This window comes from Rana temporaria, chromosome 3, assembly GCF_905171775.1.
Source record: "Rana temporaria chromosome 3, aRanTem1.1, whole genome shotgun sequence".
NCBI classification, from domain to species: Eukaryota; Metazoa; Chordata; class Amphibia; order Anura; family Ranidae; genus Rana; species Rana temporaria.
The window spans coordinates 334,470,571-334,491,612 of record NC_053491.1 but is presented as its reverse complement, the minus strand read 5'-3'; the positions used below and the strand labels follow the sequence as shown (position 1 = coordinate 334,491,612).

At 41.5% G+C, this 21,042-nt stretch overlaps 1 protein-coding gene across 4 annotated transcripts in view; it reads right to left on the bottom strand.

Annotated features, from left to right (window-relative positions):
• SYNPO (synaptopodin) overlaps positions 1 to 21,042 on the bottom strand; it is a 141,065-nt gene that overhangs the window by 98,419 nt on the left and 21,604 nt on the right. For 3 of the 4 annotated variants that reach the window (XM_040345039.1, XM_040345040.1, XM_040345037.1), the window contains one exon: positions 1,081 to 1,975. In XM_040345039.1, the coding sequence (XP_040200973.1) occupies positions 1,081 to 1,489 (409 nt within the window). In that variant the 5' untranslated portion in view covers positions 1,490 to 1,975. Of the gene's footprint in view, positions 1 to 1,080; positions 1,976 to 8,279; positions 8,664 to 21,042 lie in introns of those variants that run through there. The other variant, XM_040345038.1, reaches the window with a different exon arrangement.

Sequence of the window (21,042 nt, the reverse complement as noted above, 5' to 3'; positions counted from 1 at the left end):
TTCATAACTAGAACTTTGTTTTTTGTTTTGACCCCATAGGTTTATGCTGTGTGGGATGGTTTCCTTGAATTTCCTTCCTAAGACACAACAGGAAGTTCGAGGAAGTCCTTACAAAGTAAGGGGAGTTCCTTTATTGACATTACCAGAACATGTGTCTCTACTTGAGAATTTTCCCCCACCTCTTGTTCTTGGATCATTTTTATGTTTCGGTTACAATGATCACCAGGAAAAGTAAAAAAGCCGAATCTACCTATGCACATACTGTACATGGCTATACATACATTTTAATTTGTAGCAAAGGGTGTGTAAGTGTGTATGTGTGGTGCGTGCTTATTAAGGCAAAGAAGAGGGGGTTACCGAGGATTATGTTGTGCTAATGCACGTATCCCAGACCTCGACTCGGCTATGATCAAAACTGAAAACAAGGAAAGACTGGCCTCCTTAGTGGAGAGCCTTTGTAGCTCTGAATAGGTCTAAGTTTAGGCGTGCGAAACATAAAAGGTCTACAGACAGGATGTACAGAGTTTTAGCTTTTATTTACTTAAATTGTCAAAACAAGTTGCCATGTGCTTTTTTTTTTTTTGTGAAGGTTTGGGTAAACAAAACAACCAAAACTCTATCATCCAGTCTTTCATGTTTGGCGCTCCTATATTTCAACTTAATAAAGTTGCAGTCGGCAGTCTTCCTACGTTTACCTGGGTAACAATGCTTTATATTAGACTTCTAAGTGCCTGACATTCTCAGGCAGAGAGACAGCCAAGGAAGAAACATCTGAAATTGCTTATTCTGGACTTCAAAGTAGTGGACCTGCAGAGCAGACGCACGGAAAGGAATGAAAATGACCAAACTGGATTGCTTTTGACTTAACTTCACCCACTGAGAAGAATTAAACTTGAAGTAACATTTCACTGCATTAACTTGAACATTTCTTTTTAAGCCTGTTTACATTGTGATTAATCTATGGCTTCTAAAAATCACTTATTTCTAAACCTAAATGATTCCAGAACACACATGTCAAACAACAGGAAACTATCTTTTTACATATAATGTAAAGGTTGTATTCATGTAACAATGACTTACGTATCTTTCTTGAATGCTGAACAGTAGACACCACCGTGGTACTTGGCACAATTTTCCACTCAAGGTCATTTTGTTCAGTCTTGGTGGGAATCGGATCGATTCTTAAGGTAGCTTCAGTCACTTTGGTTCCTCCATCCCCTGTGTTTTCTCTTTTTTCAGTGAAACCATTTGTTGACTCCTCAGGTTCTTCTTCAACTACAGCCCAATGAGCTGTTGTGATCTCTACGATTTCATCACCGTCACTCTCCTTTAACTTGTCATTGCTGATATTTTCTTCTCTCATGCAGTCATCTGGAGCGGCATTCCAGGATCCATTTTCCACATCTACGTTGTGATCAATGAAACCACAAGATGGTCCATGTCCAACTATAGATCCATTCTGTGGAATTGTGCTGGACTTCAACATCATGGCTTCTTGAACAGGCCGTCACTTACAACAACAGCTGATCAATTTTAAACTAATAGCTAGTCATCCTCTAGAAGGTTTATTAAGAAATACTGAGAATACAGCTTTCCCTCATGGAACTACAGCTGGTGTGTGCTATGATATTCTTTGTATGATCATAACATCCCTATTAAGCAAATTTTTTTAATACCTCTGTTTTCCACCTGACATGTTACTTCATACTTTCCGTAGAAAAAGAAGAAGTTCTGCGCTTTTTTAATATCACTGATAGCAACTTTTAATAGAATCCAATGTTTTTCTTTCTGCAGGGAAGGCAGATGGAGCGTGATCTAATAGGCACTTCTCCAAAAGTAACATGGAACAAAAAACAGCACCGTGTACAGTACATGCAGGAATTGTCCCTAATGTACAGTGGTTCCTGTGGGTTCAATGATGATGTTCTCTTGGCTTATTCCTCTTGAATTTTCACAGCTTTTCCTTTCCTGTCTCCTAAAATGACACAAAAAAAAATACAAAAAAAAATATGTCATCAGATTTGTTTCTATAAGCAACTAGGAAATATTTACTATTATATTTTATACTATATATATATATATGTATATATATATATATATATATATATATATATATATATATATATATATATATATATATATATATATTAGTTCAAAAAATCGAAGTGCATCTGTGACTGGCACAAAAAGGTATTTTTATTGGGCTGGATCAAAAAAAAAGTGCTCCACAGGATGCAAGTTATTACCTTTGTTGGCCAGAAAAGCCTCTCTGAAACAGGTTTCCCTTGGGTAATAGGGGCTTGACTTCATCAATAGGTCACCTCAAAATAAGAATGTCCTTACTGGTTATTGAGATACATACTTTGGATGGGACTTTGACGAGGCTTAGCCTTGACACCAGGGAAGTCAAACCCTTATGCCGCGTACACACGACCGTTTTTCATGACGAGAAAAATTCATTTTTTTAAATTGGTCGTTAAAAACGATCGTGCATAGGCTCCAGAGCATTTTTCTCTACGCAAAAAATGGGCATTAAAAATTTAGAACCTGCTCTAATTTTTCCCGTTGTTTTTCACGTCGTCGTTTTTCTCGCCGTGAAAAACAGTCGTGTGTAGGCTTTAAAAAAACGTGCATGCTCAGAAGCAAGTTATGAGAACTTAGGAGAAGGGAAATTTATGAGAAGGGAAATTTGCAAATTCAGCCCAAAAGGTGGCGCCATTCGAATGGAACTTCCCCTTTATAGTGCCGCCCTACGTGTTGTAGATCACATCGCTTTGCTAGAGCATTTTTTATCACGATCGTGTGTATGCAAGGCAGGCAAGAGAGGAAAAATGTAGAGAAAAATGTTGTTTTTTTCCATGGCATGAAAAACGGTCGTGTGTACGCGGCATAAGTTACAATGTGAAACTAGGTTTAGAGAGTCACACAGACAAGGATTTTCTTGCTAAAAGAAATAAAGGGGCATTATGGTGTCTGAAATTAGGCTTGGTTTTATGGATAATACAAAAGCAGGTGGGTCATGCAGAGATGTGCAAGAACCCAAAACTTCCAGGACAGGAATAGTGTTTGGGCTGGGAGATCTCAATGTTGGAACATCCAAGATATAGTATAAGAAACCAGGGGTTAACTCATCCCACCAGGCTCTCTTTATAAATTAAACTATACATTTTGGGGGAAGTGCCCCTTTAACACTGCCAAGTGCCCCTTTAACACTACCTAAATGTATTGAATCCAACAATAATTAGATCCTTGTAGTAATGGTCTGCTAAAGTTGTTATAGCTGCATGGCTGTCATAACGATGGACTGAATTAATCTGATGATTACAAATTGTGTTTTACCATCATTGTGATAATAAATATAAGGTTTACATTTTTATAAAGCTAAAAATATGATTGCAGCTAAGATAACAATGGTCTCAAACAGAATATGGGGTTGATTTACTAAAGGCAAATAACATTTAGTTCACTTTGAAAGGGAAATTTCCCCAAAGCTTAGTGAATGTGGTGAAATTTTAGTTTGCAAAGAATCTTCTCCTGATGATGTGCTGTGTGACGAAATGCGTTGGATGGAGCTAGGCACTATAATGCAGGGGTTTGGATGCACTGGACTTGTTATACAGGAGTTTTTGCAGTGGTGCAGCGCTTGAGAGAAATTTGCGTTAAGCACTTGCTTTGCGAGTGCAATTAGTAAAGTTACATTGTTGAGCAAGAAGCCTTTTTTCCTTGTGCTTTACTTCATGGATCCATGAGGGATAATGAAGGAACCAGGAGGTCCACCTCTCTAGCATCACTACACAGTCCTGTTTGCATATCTCGATGAGAGGTCAAACAAATCTGTTCAGTGATCCTGAACCAAGGGGAATTTACTTTTAAAAGTGTGAAGCATCAGCGCAATATACACATTCCTGCTTCAAATGGCCATTAATATTACTATGGACTTTTTTGATTCATATGAATTTTATTAACCACTAGCACTTCATATCACTAAAAGAGGTTCTACACATATCAATTTGTGCTATTTGTTTTAATGGCCACTGAAAAAAAAGTAATCTCCCCTGCCGAGTGCCACCCAGTAGCAAGTCTTGCTAACACTATAGCCCAAAGATGGCTACAATGTGGGCTTAATTTACCGGGAGGGTGTACATGGATGTCCTCCCATGATCGCGCTGCCCACGTGCCCCCTGCACGCATGGGTGGCACGCTCTGTGATCACTGAGTCCTTCAGACTCAGCTGATCACAGATCGGGGTAAAAGGCCAATCACAGTGGCCCTTTACCATGTGATCAACTGTGTCCAATGACAGCTGATCACAGAAGAAAACACAAGCCAGTATGTGCATTGGTAGTCTGTAGTGCAATACATTCTCTGTGATATGCATGTGCGATTTTTGGCCCATTGTATAGCATTAGGCAGCAAATCCTTTGTCCTTTACAGAGCAAATTAATCAAAGAGAAGAAAGTGATGTAATGGGCTCCGGTGTTGTATTCAAAACGTTGCCATATGGCTTCACTTTACCCTAACACATCCCGCCAAATCAGGTTCTTAAAATTAGACTGGCAGTTCTGGAGAACTATGCAGTACAAAAGTCTCTTTCAGCATACAGACTGATTATATGGCTCCTGTTCAACATACAGTGAGGTCATTTCTTCACCTGTGAGAGTAGAATTATATTCTCCACACACGCTCGGAAAATGTGGACTGGCTTTCTGTAAATTTCACTCAACCGGTTAAAAGAAAAATCAACTTTCTGCTAAATTAAAAATTACTGTAAATATGTAGCCTAGGCATTAGATAAATCTGACACAGCTGTGTTATGAGTATTTCAATGTGCACTATTCTTACTGTAAACCTGTCATCTACATTAGTAAAATGCTTTGAACATGCAACAGGAACATGTGGCATGCACGCAGAGGTCCCTCCACATAACTTCAACCATCTTTCTGATATCCAAATCTTTACATTTGCAAATTTGCCTCTCAAAGTCAAAAGCTGTCTCACTAGATAAGATGGATCTTCCCTTAGATAAAATAGCTCTTATCAATACCATGTCATTGATATTGATTTAAAGCAGCTGTGCAAAGTAAAGGAAAACCTGAAAACATGACCTGGTAGGGAGGTACTTGAGGACTTAGGTTGAGAACCACTGTCCTAAATGACCAATAATGAGGAAGATGAGGAAGATGTGGGATGAAGAGGGCCAGCTATTGAGCTGAGAAACAAAATTCTGAATTTGCATAGTAGAGCTCCTTGGGATTTTAGTGGTTGAACATTATGGGGCAGATCCACATACCTACGCTGCGCCCGGAGCAGATGTGAGATACGCTACGCCGCTGTAACTTACTTTGCAAATCTTTGAATCCTGAAAGAATTTGTGCCGTAAGTTACGGCGGCGTAGTGTATCTCTCGCAGCGTAAGGGCGCAGAATTCAAATGCGGCGAGTAGGGGGCGTGTTTCGTCCCCGCGCCGAACGAACTGCGCATGCCCCGTCCGTCAAAACTCCCAGGGTGCATTGCTCCAAATGACGTCGCAAGGACGTCATTGTTTTCGTCGTGAACGTAAATGGCGTCCAGCCCCATTCACGGACGACGTAAAATTTTCAAAATTATATGCGGGAACGACGGCCATACTTAACATTGAGTACGCCACCAGATAGCAGCTTTAACTATACGCCGGAAAAAGCAGAACGGAACCGACGTAAAAGAATGCGATGGCTGCTCGTACGTTCGTGGACCGTCGGAAAAAGCTAATTTGCATACTTGGCGCGGATTACGACGTGAACGCCACCCAGCGGCCGCCGGAAAATTGCATCTTAGATCCGACGGCGTACTAAGGCGTACGCCTGTCGGATCTAACACAGATGCCGTCGTATCTTGTTTGGTGGATACCAAAACAAAGATATGACGCACAAAATTTGAAATTACGCGGCGTATCAACAGATACGCCGGCATAATTTCTTTGAGGATCTGCCCCTATAGGTGCCTCCAAGGTGCTAGTTTATTGAGTAATCCTTTCAAAGCCCTATCTGTCTATTTCTATCTATTTATCTATCTATCTATCTATCTATCTATCTATCTATCTATCTATCTATCTATCTATCTATCTATCTATCTATCTATCTATCTATCTATTTTTTTTATCTGCAGTCTTCTCTTCTCTAAAATCTGTTAAAACCTTTCTTCATCTGTCAGGAGCACAGAGGAGGGGTGGAGATGTTGCAGTTATAGTGTTTGAGAGCTCACACCCATTTACATAGCAGAATAGCTGTGTCCTGAATAGACATGCTCCGTGCTGAGCTCCCTCCCCAACACAAATTTATCTCATGTGTCAGGAAAATTTCTCAGAAGTAACTTATGCTGATACCAGAGGAACGAAGCACCAGAGAGTAACGACACTCAGGCCCCATACACACGAGAGGATTTATCCGCGGATACGGTCCAGCGGACCGTATCCGCGGATAAATCCTCTCGAGGATTTCAGCAGATTTCTATGCGATGGTGTGTATACACCATCGCATTGAAATCCGCGCCGAAATCCTCTGGCGAAGACGTGTCGCGCCGTCGCCGCGATTATGACGCGGCGACGGGCACGACGCTGTCATATAAGGAATTCCACGCATGCGTCAAATCATTACGACGCGTGCGGGGAATCCCTTTGGATGGATGGATCCGGTGAGTCTGTACAGACGAGCGGATCCATCCGTGGGATCCGATTCCAGCAGATAGATATGCTGTGCATGTCGACAAATATTTATCTGCTGGAATTCGGAAATATCCGCGGATAAATATCCGCCGGAGTGTACACACCATAGAATCTATCCGCTGAAACCCATTCGATGGGATTTATCTGCGGATAGATTCTATCGTGTGTACGGGGCCTTAGAGCTTTGGAGAGAGATAGGTAAACACTACAGATATGTGTGCTTTGCTCAGATTCTATGATTGAGGTTTACAACCACTTTAACTTTTTGAATACAGAGAACCCCTTGAAATAATTTTACCCAGGAAACCCCCTGCTATTGTGTCTCTAGTTGCATTGTCAGTCACTTGTAAATACAACACATGAAAGAATAAAGCCTCGTACACACAATAGGTTAACCAGAGGATAACGGTCTGATGGACCGTTTTCATTGGTTAAAACCGATCGTGTGTGGGCCCCATAGGTTATTTAACCTTCGGTTAAAAAAAAGCCAACTTGCTTTAAAATTTAACAGATGGATTGGTAACCGATAGGTCAAAACCGATCGTTAGTACACACAACCATCGGTTAAAAATCCACGCATGCTCCGAATCAAGTCGACTCATGCTTGGAAGCATTGAACTTTTTTTTCAGCACGTCGTTGTGTTTTACGTCACCGCGTTCTGACACGATCGGTTATTTAACCTATGGTGTGTAGTCGTGACGGACCATCAGTCAGCTTCATCGGTTAACCTATGACAATGGTCCTTCAGACCGTTGTCCTCTGGTTAACCTATCGTGTGTACGAGGCTTAAAAAGTGTAGTGTATCTAGCATATCTGAAACCCAGAGCATCTTTTTTTGTGTAACAATCCTCTTCTCTAAAAGAATGTTCCTATATAAAAATCTATAAAATGTTTCTGTTACAATAATGGAGCAAATGAAAAGAAACACTAAGGTGGACATTTTAGTGCCTCTTACATTGGAAATCAGCAAAAAAATGCCTTCTTATATTGGTAGTCAGGGAAGTGGTCACATACGTTGGTGGCCAATGGGGAAAGTACCCCTTATATTAATGGTTAATGGGAGAAAGACACCCCTACATTGTTGACCAATGCCCTTCTTACACACAGCTAGAAAGATCATTATTATCAGTAGTTAATGGGAGTTATGTCGCGTACACACGGTCGGAATTTCCGGCAGAAAAAGTCAGATGGGAGCCTTTCATCGGATATTCCGACCGTGTGTATGCCCCATCTGACTTTTTCTGCCTGGAATTTCTGACGAACTTGGAGAGAGCAGGTTCTCTATTTTTCCATCGGACGTTCCGACTGTGTTTTTCCCGTGCGTACGCGGCATTAGAAATGTTTTATTGCTCAAGGAGCCCCTAGAAACCTCTAGAGGAACCCCAGGGTTTCACAGAATCCTGGGTAAGAAACTCTGATCTATACTATATTTTTGCGCACTAAATAGATTTACCTATATATATATGTTCTACCTATACCATTATATGTGTACATTGATCTATCTTTCATCTACCTTCTTATATGAAACGAAAACACGTTCATTATCCCTATTTCTATTTTTCTGTATTTTGTAACGTACGATTCTGCCTGCCTCTTTTCTGTTGATGAGATGCCACCGATTTAGTCATTCACTTCAGTCCTGTCAAAACACGGCTCAACATGTGCTGGTCTTTGACCTGGGAAATGATAATTGGTGCAGGTCAAGATATTTACATTCTGTTACACATATTCCACTTTATTTGCCTGACTTGAAAGAAGTTATTTGTGAATGTGTATATTTAAACAGATGGCAAATTGCACTGATTATACACGTGGGATACCTCTGTTGGATTACTTTATTTCCTTTTTAACTGTCCCAAAGGAATGCAAAATATGAGTCTGTTTTTCCTTGCTAGTGAGAGTTACTTTCACCCAGTTTCAGCTGTAACCCTTCAATAATCAGAGATGTAATAGTACAGTTTCTGTTATTCAAAGAGTACTAAATATGGAAGATAATGCATGTAAAACATAGACCATGTACCATAAAATATTCAAAAATTATTTTATGGTAAAAACTGCAATAAAAACTCAAAATATGTGATCATTAAAAAACACAGTGTACTATGCCGTTAACAATTTCTATTTCAGAGTTAAACATATTTACTGAAGAAGTCTGTTGGTATGAAATGTGTGGTCTCAGGCAAGTCTGAAACTTGATTTATGAGTGAAGGAAGTATGGTCACCTCCTTGCTGTAAATCCATCTTATTTGTCTCCTAGCAGGAAACCATGACTAAAACTTTGGATCATGCAAAATGTATTCAGTTATTCATAAGGCAGAAAATCTTGCTGTGCACAAAGTGAAATAAAGCAGAGGCTTGGTATTATATGTATGTATCCCGTTAAGTCATATCTTACCCTCTGGGATTCTACAGGCCTGTTGTCTGGGACCTCTGTCTGATAGGCTTGAATGGGAGCATGGGTGGAAACTAGAGTACCCAAAGAAAACCCAGAGAAAACCCATGCAAACATAGGGAGAATGTGCAAACTCCATACAGATAGCTTCCTGGCCAAAGAAACAAATTACTGTGCCTTGAAAAAGTATTCATACCTCTTGAAATTGTCCACATTTTGTCATGTTACAAGCAAAAAAATTTAATGTATTTTATTGGGATTTTATGTGATAGACCAACGCAAAGTGGCACATAATTGTAAAGTGGAAGGAAAATTATAATTTTTTTTTAACATTTGTACAAATAAATATGTGAAAAGTGTGGCGTGCATTTGTATTCAGGCCCCCTGAATCAATACTTTGTAGAACCAGCTTTTGCTGCAATTACAGCTGCAAGTCTTTTTGGGGATTTAAAGTCCTAAAGTGAAGGTTCTTTATCCCAGAGATTGTGCTGGTAATAGCTCTTCCTGTTGCAACCTGACAACTAAGCCACTGCTTTTCAAAAAGCAGCAGAGTTGTCAGCCTGCCGTGCGTCCTTCTTTAGTCGGATGATGGGTGGCCTATCAGGTGTATCAGAACAGGGCTGTTTTTCAGCTTCCATCACCTCTGGCTTAGGCCCCCTGCTTCCTGCTCGACACTATCACTTGTAAACACAGAAGTTTGGCTTCTGTGTTTACAAGTGACAGCTTGTCTCCCAACAGCTCCCACAGTTCTGATCTCCTGAGCGGCTCCCACTGAGTGCAGAGCCACCTATAGTGTGTGGGTAGGTACTAGAGCCCCCTGGGTGCTTCAGCGTAATACAGCAACACAATTAAGACAAGTGAAGCTTTTAATGAGGAAGAAGATAGGGTCAGTGGAAGGGGGGTTGCATTGCATGCAGACGTCAGATCTGAAGAGGGGTGAAAGTAAGATGTGAATAGGGGTTGCAGAGGTAGGCACCTGTTGAAGAAGGGTAAGGCATGCACTCTGTGTAGTGCAAGCGCACACCTGAACACTGCACTCTGTGTGTAACAACCCCCAAACTCTGCATTCTGTACATAATGCACTCCTTGTATTTAATGCCCCTTTAAGACACTTCAACTGTTAGTAAAATTTGACCACATCCACTATTTGATGTTGTTTGGAAGGATTTTTGGGGGGGTCGCGGTTGAGTTCCTGCACCTATTTTCTGAGAAAAAAAGGTCTGGGCAGAACCGACATCTAAGGCCTCGTACACACGACCCGTCGTTTTCCCTGACGAGATTCTTGGCAAGAAACTCTTGCTGCCCGAGTGTACTGACTTTCATTTCAAAAGAACCGCTGTTCTCTAGAAAGGAAAGAACGCGGTGATGTCATCGCGTACGACAAGCACACGTTTGTCACATTCGATGCCGTCGCCGCCATCTTGCTACCGGGCATGCTTCAAAGTCATTTTGAGCATGCGCGGGTTTCCGCGGCGACAGGTAAGTATACACACTCTCGGGTTTCTCATCTGGAAACAGGCAAACGAGAATCTCGACGAAAAAAAAGAGAGCAGGTTCTCTTTTTGTCTCATCGAGATTCTTGCCTGATTTCCAGACGAGAAACCTGAACGCCTTGTACACACGAATGGGAATCTCGGCAAGAAGCAGTTTTCTTGCTGTTTTTTGCCAAGAAACCCGGTCGTGTGTACGAGGCCTTACTGAAGGAGCACACACAGCAGGCTGACATTGCTGCTGCTAACTGAGAGGCAGTGGCTTAAGCAAGGTACACACTGGCTGAATGTCGGAAGACAACTTCCAGGTAAAAAAAAGGGGTGACGTTCGGTCTTCTGTCGGACATGCATGCTGGAAAACCAGGAGCCGAATGACTCCCGATCAGCGCTCTCAGCCAATGGCAGAGAACGCTGATGGGAGTGTTCTGGCAGGAGGGCCCCCTTTCAGAATACAACAGCTCAACGGGAAAGAACGCTGAACTAACCTCACAGGAAGTGAAGGGAATTCTCCAGAATGGGACCCAGATAGCACATAAATATTAAATATCGACAGGGGTTTTACCATTCTCAAAAAATTTGACTTTAGAAACAATTAAAGGTAAATTCAGCAATTGTCATGATTAGCAGCAGCGGAGGAGAGGAAAATGAAATACCATGCATACTACATCTATCAAGCACTGCTGTTTTAGAAGAGTCTCCCTGTCTTCTCCCTGATCCCTTTCCTGTTTTGCAGCACTGGTGACACAGCCCCAGGCACAAATAAAAGGCTGAGTAAGAGTTCACCAATTCAAGGCATGCGTTAGCTTGCAATGAGCTGCAGGATTTGGCGTAGACACTCATGGAAAGGGATCACAAAGGGGATGTGCAAACTCATCACACTTGTAACTGTGTTTGGCTTCCATAATCTGTGGAAGAACAGAAGCCCTGATTCAATTTAATGTTTACTCTTCAAAACACAGCAGTAAGAATACAAAGAGCATGCCATTTAGGACTATTATTATTGCTACTACATGTCAAGAAACAGTTGCTTATTAAACATTGTTCTCAGAAGCCTGTCAGGTCGTTTAACGCTAAAGTACCCAGCAAAAATTGAAAAAACGCTTTTGGATGGACCATCCCTTTAAATAAAGCTTGTATAAATATATTTCTCTAGACAGTGCTGTCTAACACTTGGAACTTGCTAACAGTAGGTAAAAGCAGAATGAGATCATTGATAACCTTAGTGTGTAGCTGCTCTTTTATTGCCCAGGCAGCAGGCTGGCAATGGGTTCAGGACCAAACGGCATTGCCTAACTGCAGAAGAGAAATGTTAGGCCACCAATCCAGCTATGCTGTGTGGCAGGGGAGCCTGGATCACAAGACTAACTGAATAGAATTACAAATCTTCCAGCAGGTAAGGCAGTTCACATGTATGTATTCAGTTTTGCATTTAGCCCTTTAAAATTCAGATAAATAGTAAAATATTCAAATTTCAGGAAAGTTGAAATTATTTGTGGGTAGCATTAGCAATTCACAGATTCACTTATTGTATGGACTTTCTTCTTTGTATGGACTCTCAGATATGTCATTTTTAGGAAGCCTAAGTGAGAATATTATCAGTTTCTATTTTATATCAAATGCCACTTTATTCATGGTAGCAAACACCATAAGGTTATTGATTGCATTTTTTCAATCTTTCTTTTTAACAGCAAATTAAGTTTCTGCAAAGCCATGTCTAGACCCACAGTATAACATGATGATAATATTCCTTAAAGCGGAGTTCCACCCAAAAGTGTCTCCCCCCCCCCCCCTCTGGTGTCACATTTGGCACCTTTCGAGGGGTAGCAGATACCTGTGTTTGACAGATATCCTGTCCCCACTTCCAGGAGTCCAGGCCACGGAGAATTGTGTCAGCGGCTCATCCCCCTCGCCCTCCCTCCTTGGCCACTAGGCCAGTAGGAGAGCGCAGTGGTGCCTCGCGCATGTGCAGTACGGACCCGACATGAACCCGTAATGCTGCACTGCCAGGTTCCCTTACTGGCAATGGCAGTGCCAGCACCCGACAGCTGATGGAGACAGGACAAGGAAGTGTCCTATTATTAAAAGTCAGCAGCTGCAGTATGTGTAGCTGCTGGCTTTAATTTTTGCCGAGTGGGCGGACCTCCTCTTTAAAGTGGAGGTCCACCCGAATTTCTTTTACAAGCCAGCAGCTACAAATACTGCAGCTGCTGACTTTTTAAAAATGGACAGCGCGTCTGTGATGTTGGCAGCCAAGCAATCGCTTGTCTCTCGGCTGCCCCCACCGCCATCCTCGGTGAGGGAATCAGGAAGTGAAGCGTTGCGGCTTCACTGCCCGATTCCCTACTGCGTAGTAGCGCAGCACACCCTCACTGTGTTTCCCAGGAGACAGGGGGGGGGGGGGGATTGGCGTATATGGGAGTCTACGTCTTAGTATCTGCACCCCCCTGAAAGGTGTCAAATGTGACAGCGGAGGGGGTAAGGGTTCCAAAAAGCAGAAGTTCCATTTTTGGGTGGAACTCCGCTTTAACAAAGACTAAAAAACGACTGAAACATGTGAATTTGGTTTGAAGTTTATAATTTTGGAACCTATGGAATAATTTACAATCATTTTGTTCTATAAGGAAAGATTATCAACAGTTTATAAATTTAGTGTTGCCACGTACTATATCAGCAGATAATAAACATGTCTAGACCTAGGTGTGAAAGAAGATCAGCAGGTAAATTATAAAAAACTTTATTACAAGATCATCCTGAATCTGTCAAGTCTAGCACAGAACCGTGGATTTAAAGGGCTCTCTGACCCCCAAATGTAATCCCTTGGATTACTATGGGAAGATTTAATACTAGGGATAAAATCCTGATATGCATAGAGGATGCTAAAAAGCCATAATAAAGGTGAGTTCACAGTTTGTAAGAAACCAGAAGGCCCTGTGAACTTTTTATAAAGCTTTTAAGTCCAATCTCTATTCACAGTGAAGGCAAATTCTGACAATCAAACCTCCTTTAAATACATTAAAGTTTCCTCCACTCTTGCAAACACCCTGCCAAGTTTCAAAGCCTGGAGGGTTCAAAGTCAATGCCAGTTAAACTACCTTGTCAGCTCCAAACCTTGGCAAGCCTAAAGTAGATGTAAACCCTTTATCAAAAACTTTAGTTTTAGTTTATTAAAATATTTGTTTTCACCTTCATTTATCTTTTGTTGCATCTCAGTGCTGCTGATCTACTGCAAGTTCCTTGCAACTTCTTTCTGTTTCTGAGCTATGACTAAGCATCTATCCATGATGTGAAACATGTTAGCTTTTTTGTCCCCTATGTCCACTTTCTACCATTGATTGCAGTATTGCATGAATTTTTGGATGTTATACAGCTTTGGATTTTATCCTTTGTTCATTTTGTTTCAATAAATCGCCTATCAGAGTGCAGCAGTCCAGGAACATTTCTTTTTTCCACGGATCAGCGCAGAGTCTGCACCTGTCAGTACTACAGGGCGGGAGCACAGCATAGGTCGCAGGGCTTGGAGCGGTACTCTTTTCCATAACTTCTTTCTGTTTACATATATTGGCTGCGTGGCATTTCGAAGGCCCCGTACACACGACCGGATCTATTCGCTGGGATTGATCCGCGGATCAGTTCCAGCAGATAGATCCGGTCGTGTGTACGTCCGAGCGGACATTTCCCAGCGGATTCCCAGCGGATAAAATTTTCTTAGCATGCTAAGAAATCTATCCGCTGGAATCCAGTCCAGCGGACTGATCCGGTCGTCTGTACAGACTCACCGGATCAGTCCGTCCGCTCCCATCCCTCGCATGCGTCGTAATGATTCGATGCATGCGTGGAAGTATTTACCTTCAGGGTCGCGCACGTCGCCGCGTTTCGATCTGATGGTTTGTACAGCCATCAGATCCAAATCCGGCGGACCGTTTCCAGCGGATATCCTCTCGTGTGTACAAGGCCTTAGGGTTGCTTTTCATTGGACCATGTGTGTTGAACCCATCACTTGTAGTCTTCATTGAAATCTCATGTGTCAGGGGGACAAGGCAAGGGCACAGGGAAAAAATGTTGTAACCCTATAATCGGAAATGCCTGAACAGGAAATTTTATGGAAGAATCATTATGTACTATTTTATTGAAAAAAAAATTGAATACTGAAAATGACTTTTGAAAATGCATTTATGCATTAAAGCTCATAAGAGATTTTAGTGACTTGGTCTACATCTACCATAACAGTCCATTCTAGCTTATGACACTTGACGGCATCAGCGTAAAAAGTTTACACTGATTTTACCTACAGCATCTATGTTGAAGGAGAGAGGGTAGCACAAGAAGATATGAATGTATAATACACTTCCTCACACTTTGTAGCTGAAGGGTCCTTCTACCCAAAACTGTGCAAGCATCCCAGTAGGGCTATTAAGATGTTTGCACTGAACTTGATAAAGAGGATGATCCTTGTTCACAGGGTTCAGTAAATCATTTTTCCTAACCAGGTTTCCATGGAACCTTAAGGTTTCTCTAGAGGTTGCTAAGGGTTCCTTGTGCAATGATCAGCAGAAAATAAATCTCCCACTTGATACTGCTTGCATAGTCCGAAGCCATTATTAAAGGGGTTGTAAAGGTTTGTTTTTTATTTTCTAAATAGGTTCCTTTAAGCTAGTGCATTGTTGGTTCACTTACCTTTTTTTTCGATTTCCCATCTAAATGTTTTTTTTCTTTGTCTGAATTTCTCACTTCCTGTTCCTCCTCAGTAAGCTTGCCCCCATCATCCGAGCCGTTCTTGCTGGGGGTTAGCCAGCATGCTTGCCCCTCCCTTGGGACTACATCCCTGTGGGGAGATGCTGTGAACACAACATAGTTGTTGTTGTTCGTAACGCTTTTTTTCATGCTGAAAAATGATCGTGTGTACGCGGCATATGGGGTTGAGGAAGGCTGTTATAAGGGTGTAAACCCTCAATTTTTCTTTTTTTTTTATAAAGTCAGGGTATGGACAACCTTCTTAGCAACTGTCTACATGATCTCTATAGCCACTGGACACTTTGGGGGTGAGGTCACTGCTTCTGATTTTATACAACATTTTCTAAACAATATAAATCTTAACGCTTGTTCTGGGCTAGTCACACAAAAATTGCTGAAGCTATAGGGTCAGTATAAAAGCCAATCACTTAACATCTTCAAAAGAAAGTCAGTAATGCCAGCCTTTGTGTTTCTCTAATGACAGGTTTACTTAAGTTTACACCATTTGTTTTTCAGACATTCTATTCATCCTTATGCAACGTGAATGTCTGATCAGCGTGTAATCAAAGACAGGAAGTCATTCGGTTCTGTTAAACATCAACTTTCAACACGCTTCAAAATGCCTAATTGCATTCATTCACCCCCTCCCTTCTGCTCTGTACAGAAGTGCTGGTCAACTTACTGGATAGAGGGGGCCTCAATGTGGCCCCTGACGTCACCATGTGGACAAATGTAATATTCAGCACATGTAATACTTTTAGAAAGCTGAAGACCATCAGAGACTCAGGACATGCTACAGGAGATGAGTAAAGACTGCAAACATGAAGCAGGAGTGGCTGGAGACTATGGACATGTTACAGGAGATAATCAAGTAGACTGCCTCCTGCTGTATCTCATACTTCTTGCTCTGCTAGGGGCCCACAGTAATACAGGACTATCCAGGGGCCACCTTCTCTGTACTGGAAACCACCCCAAAACTTATGCGGAGCCATTCTGTCTGCTCACCTTGTGTACAGATGTCAGGTTTAAAACACCACAATGACACCCCCCTGGTCCACCTCAGCACTGACCTATCCATAAGATCGTGAGTTTAGCTCTTCAACTAAGACAGGGAGGTTGATTTACTGCAGTTGGTCTAGAACTGAAGGGAAGCTCTGCTGATTTTTTTATCATCCAATCATGTGCAAGCAAACTTTTTTTTATTTTCCTTGCATGTCCCCCCCAGATCTAGAGCAATTGCCCTTGCAGTGCACTTGTGGGTGCACTTTCGAGTGCACTTGCAGTGCACAGACTATTTATGTTTAGTATATCAACCCCAATGTCACAGTGTACCTGGGGCCCAAAAACCACAGGAGCTCAGGACACTTGACACATGTTTTGTTTGAGGGGTCCTCTACTCATCGCCAAGAAGATATACCTCTTCCCACTAGCCACCACCAACTGCCAACCCAACTGAGTTTACACATAAAGGTTACAAACCCTTACATGATATACCAGTGAAGGCACTGGACTTAGGTAATACACAGAGATGAAACAAATCCTCCTACGTAAGTTGTACATGTTTATCTGTATGTTCAATGTTATCTGCAGCCCTCTCTTTTCTACAGCCTTCTAAAACACACATTTTACACAGCATTATTTAGATCTAGAATGCAGGGGTGGGAATCTAATGTCACACACACTGTACAGCTCAGAGAGAAAGAGCTCAGAGAGCTCTGTTAAATCTGAGACCTGCGTGAAGAGAAGGGTAACCCCCACCCCTCCCCCTCTGTAAAGCACACATGGAAACATGACCAGTTAAGGCTATCGGTTACATGTTGTGTGCTGGAGCTCTCCTCCCCATCCGCCTCCATCTCTTGGAGTTGGGGAATCCTTTCAGTAGCGAGTCATGCAGATAGCAGAGGAACTAAAAAGCAGAGAGAAATTACACTTGGTGCTATAGATTGAGGCAAGTACAAACTATACAAATACATACTTTGTACACTTTTCATGTCTAATGCCTTGTAGCTTTTTCCCCCTACACACGGCCGGGTTTCCTGGCAGAAAAACTGCCATGAGAGCTTTGGTCGGGAAACCCGGCCATGTGTATGCTCCACCACAGGTTTTCCCCATAGGTAAACTGCTGGCTTAAAAACAGCCGGGAATCCCGGGAGGAAAAAAAAACATGTTCTAATTTTTCCCGCCAGGATTCCCGGCGGTTTTCCTGTCGGGAAAACTGCAATGGAGCATACACACGGCCGGTTTTCTCGGCCAAAAGCTGTCATGGCCATGAGACCGTTCTCATCGGTTTGACCGATCGTGTGTACGCGGCATTAGAGATCAATGCCATTATACCATTATACAATGCTACTACATTTGTGTTCCCCTCAAAAATTACTGTTGCCTAATTGGATTTTATTAACAGAAAGATACAATATAAACATACCTAACAAGAGTAAAAAGGAATTGCAACACAGACGAAAGTAAGACAATGCAAAAGAAATAGGACAAGCATTATAACTAGCAGATGCTTGTCTAAGGAATATTATTTTCTTGTTCTGTATTGGCCTGATCCAAGGTTCTGACAGAGTTAGTAGTGTAGAACCGTGGCGGTTTGCAGATATGGTGCTATGAAGAGGCTTTAGTAATATGGGCCCTATCGTAGAGTAAGGTAAGGGGTTTCTAAGCCTTGCCTACATCACAGTTGACATGACACAGAGCAAAAGATGTCAAGGAAGGTCTTTCCTTATATTGACCCAGGTTACATGCTGATTGCAGGCCTAAGGCAGCCCATAGACCAGTGGTTCTCAACCTGGGGGTCAAATGATGATTTGCCAGGGGTCACCAAATCCTGGGCTGTTCCTGAAGCCTGCAATGTTCTCCCAGGAAGGGAGATAATAGGAGGTGGAGGAACAAAGAAAAAGGGAGAGAAAGAAAAAAAAAAAGAGAGAGCAAGAAAGACAGAGGGAGGGATGGGGAAAAAACAAGGAATTAGGATAGAGAGAGATGAAAGGGAAAGAAAGGAGAGCAAAGAGAAAGAGTGGTACATCATAAAATGTACTATAAGGGATTTTAATACTGTACAAGTGGAAGGCAATCAGGGAGTGCTAAATGTCCGCGGGTTAGGGGCGCAAATTACTTGTCTTGCCTTGGGTGATTTGAACCCACGCTATGAAAATAAATTTTACTGTTAGGGGTCCCCACAACTTGGGAAATGTTATCAAGAGGTGACGCCACTAGAAGGTTGAGAACCACTGCCATAGACTGTGCAAATTTCTCTTCTGCAACCACAAGTTGTAGGAAAGAAATTTGCACGACTCCCCCATCAACACAGACGTGGATAATCAGAAGCGAATCCAGCAGGCTGATTGTTTCCAAGTTGATCTTTCGATCAACTTTGAACAATCAGCCTGCCCATTATTGGTTTTAATCTCAGCCGAACCTGCCTAAATTCAAACCATGTATGGCCAGCCGAAGCAAGCACCTAGACAGGAAACACAGCTTCTGGATGATGGGACCCTCAAACCACATTAGGCGCAAAGAACTTAGGGAGTTTTAATGAGAAACAAACAGTTTGAAAGTAAAAAAACTTCTGTGGTACTCTATCTTCTATGTGACTTAGTGCGCTAAATTTTAAAAATCTATTGGCAAAAAATACAGAATTTATATATATAGTAAGAAGGCAGATGTGCACCATGTTTAAAAACCTCAAAACTTTGAAACCATGGAAATAGAATAAAGCCAACCCCAAACTCTTATATGTTCCAGTTAAAAGGAAATAGCAAGATATTGTGTAAACACCAGGGGTAGTTCTAGCATTTCCTGTGTTGCATTAACTTACCATAAAAAAGTCTGCAGCCCTGATAATGACTATTCTCGAGTTGCCTTCCTTTCTTTGTTTCTATGCATTTCTGTTATTTTTCACAAGTCTTAACTACCTGATTTATCTTCCTACACTTGGTAAGTCAATTAATATCTGGTATTGTACTTAAATCTTGACGATGGCCTGTTCCTTCAAGTCCCTTACACTTAGCACATCAGTTGTACACTTTATTAAGGGTTACCCCTAGCAAACTAGGCTGCCTATATTTTAATACATCCATAATTTCTGGCCATACTGTTCCTATGGACTCCACATGGACTCCATCCTACGGATAGATTTTGTAATAGATTGAATTGATCTGGAAGATGTAACCTATTCTTTGAAAAATAATACACATCTTAATGAAAGAAAAAAAAAAGTCTTCACAGATTTAAGAAAACAGGTCAGTCTTTAAGTTTGAATAAAGCCCAGCACCCTTCAAACTCTACTGAGTGTAGAGTGTCATGAACCTGCTCCCGAAGGAGCATCACCACAGCCCCCTGTTTTCTACTGACCCCTAAATATCACTGAGGAACACCTAATGCAAGGGAAGTGGCAAAAAGGTAAGATCATTTAGGCCATCACTTAATCAGCCTTAAGACATCCAGAAAAGGAAAGTATATAAAAGGAGAAGCAAAAAATACTGCTAAGGAAGGTCTCCAGGGGATGGGGAAGGGCTACTGGTTGGGGTGGCTTGGAGCCCAAAGTTGGGCTTTAAAGAAGAACCTTAATTTGATAAAACTTAACATTTCAACATTTCTTACCTAGCCTGATTGGTTGGTATTAACCATACAGACAATTTCTCCTCTCAGTATTTCTTTAAACAATATATTTTAATATTTTGAAATGCTTTCTAATGCACAGGCCAGATTGTTTCTAAGAGAATAAAATATAATGCCTTACAATGGTTTCCACCTCCACAAATATTTCCAGGACTTCCTTGCCAAATGGAAACTGGAAACTCATCTTAGGTCCAGCTTCACTTAACCCCTCACATTCCTGGGGAATACAACGTATCTATTTTTTTTCTGGTTTCAGGGAAACAAATCCTTTCTACACTCACAGTGGCCACTAAATAAAAATGATTCATCATTATGTCATGACCTGAAGCCCTAGAGTGATATAAAAAGGATTTTTTGACTTCGTAAAGTGAACTTGATACCAAGAATGATTATTTTGAGATCTAACAATAGCTCAGAAACTACCTATATATCCTTTATAGTATTCTACTCTTTTTATTTTTGGACATCCTAGAAGACCTGGTTGTAAATTATTAAGCCTAATGGGATGTGAAGCAAAAGGGGAAGGGTTTGGTGAGTGTAGAAACTACTTTATTAAATGTATGCTAGAAGCTCCACACAATCTATAGCTGATCACTGGCACCACACCCTGCAAGAAGGCATGACAAGGGGCTGTGCTTATTTCTTCTAGAACCACCTTCCACTGTCCCACTTAAAAATTTAAAAATAACTCCTCTTACACATGTAAACTCCTAAATCATGAATGCAAAATGTTTGTGTAATACACATGTCTAAGCATTTTTACAGATCTTTCCTTCATTCCCTCTGCTTTCTGTATTTGGCTGTAACTTGTACCACAAGCAGCACAATTTTCTATTTTTTTTTAGGGGATAGGTTTTCATTGCTGTCTATTTTCCTGTTGGGAAGATTGATATTATTTATCCTAGTGGCCATTGTCACCAAAAGAGGAATATGTTTCTCCAGAAAAGGAATAGCGAGCGAACCTTCCAATGGGAATGCCTGTCCTCGGTGACAACTGTTGTGTCTATGGTGGACAGGAATTGTAGGAGAACATTTTGATGATAGGGACACAAGCAAAAATGGAAAAATATTAATGTTTTTAACGCATTAATTTTTTTTAATGATAT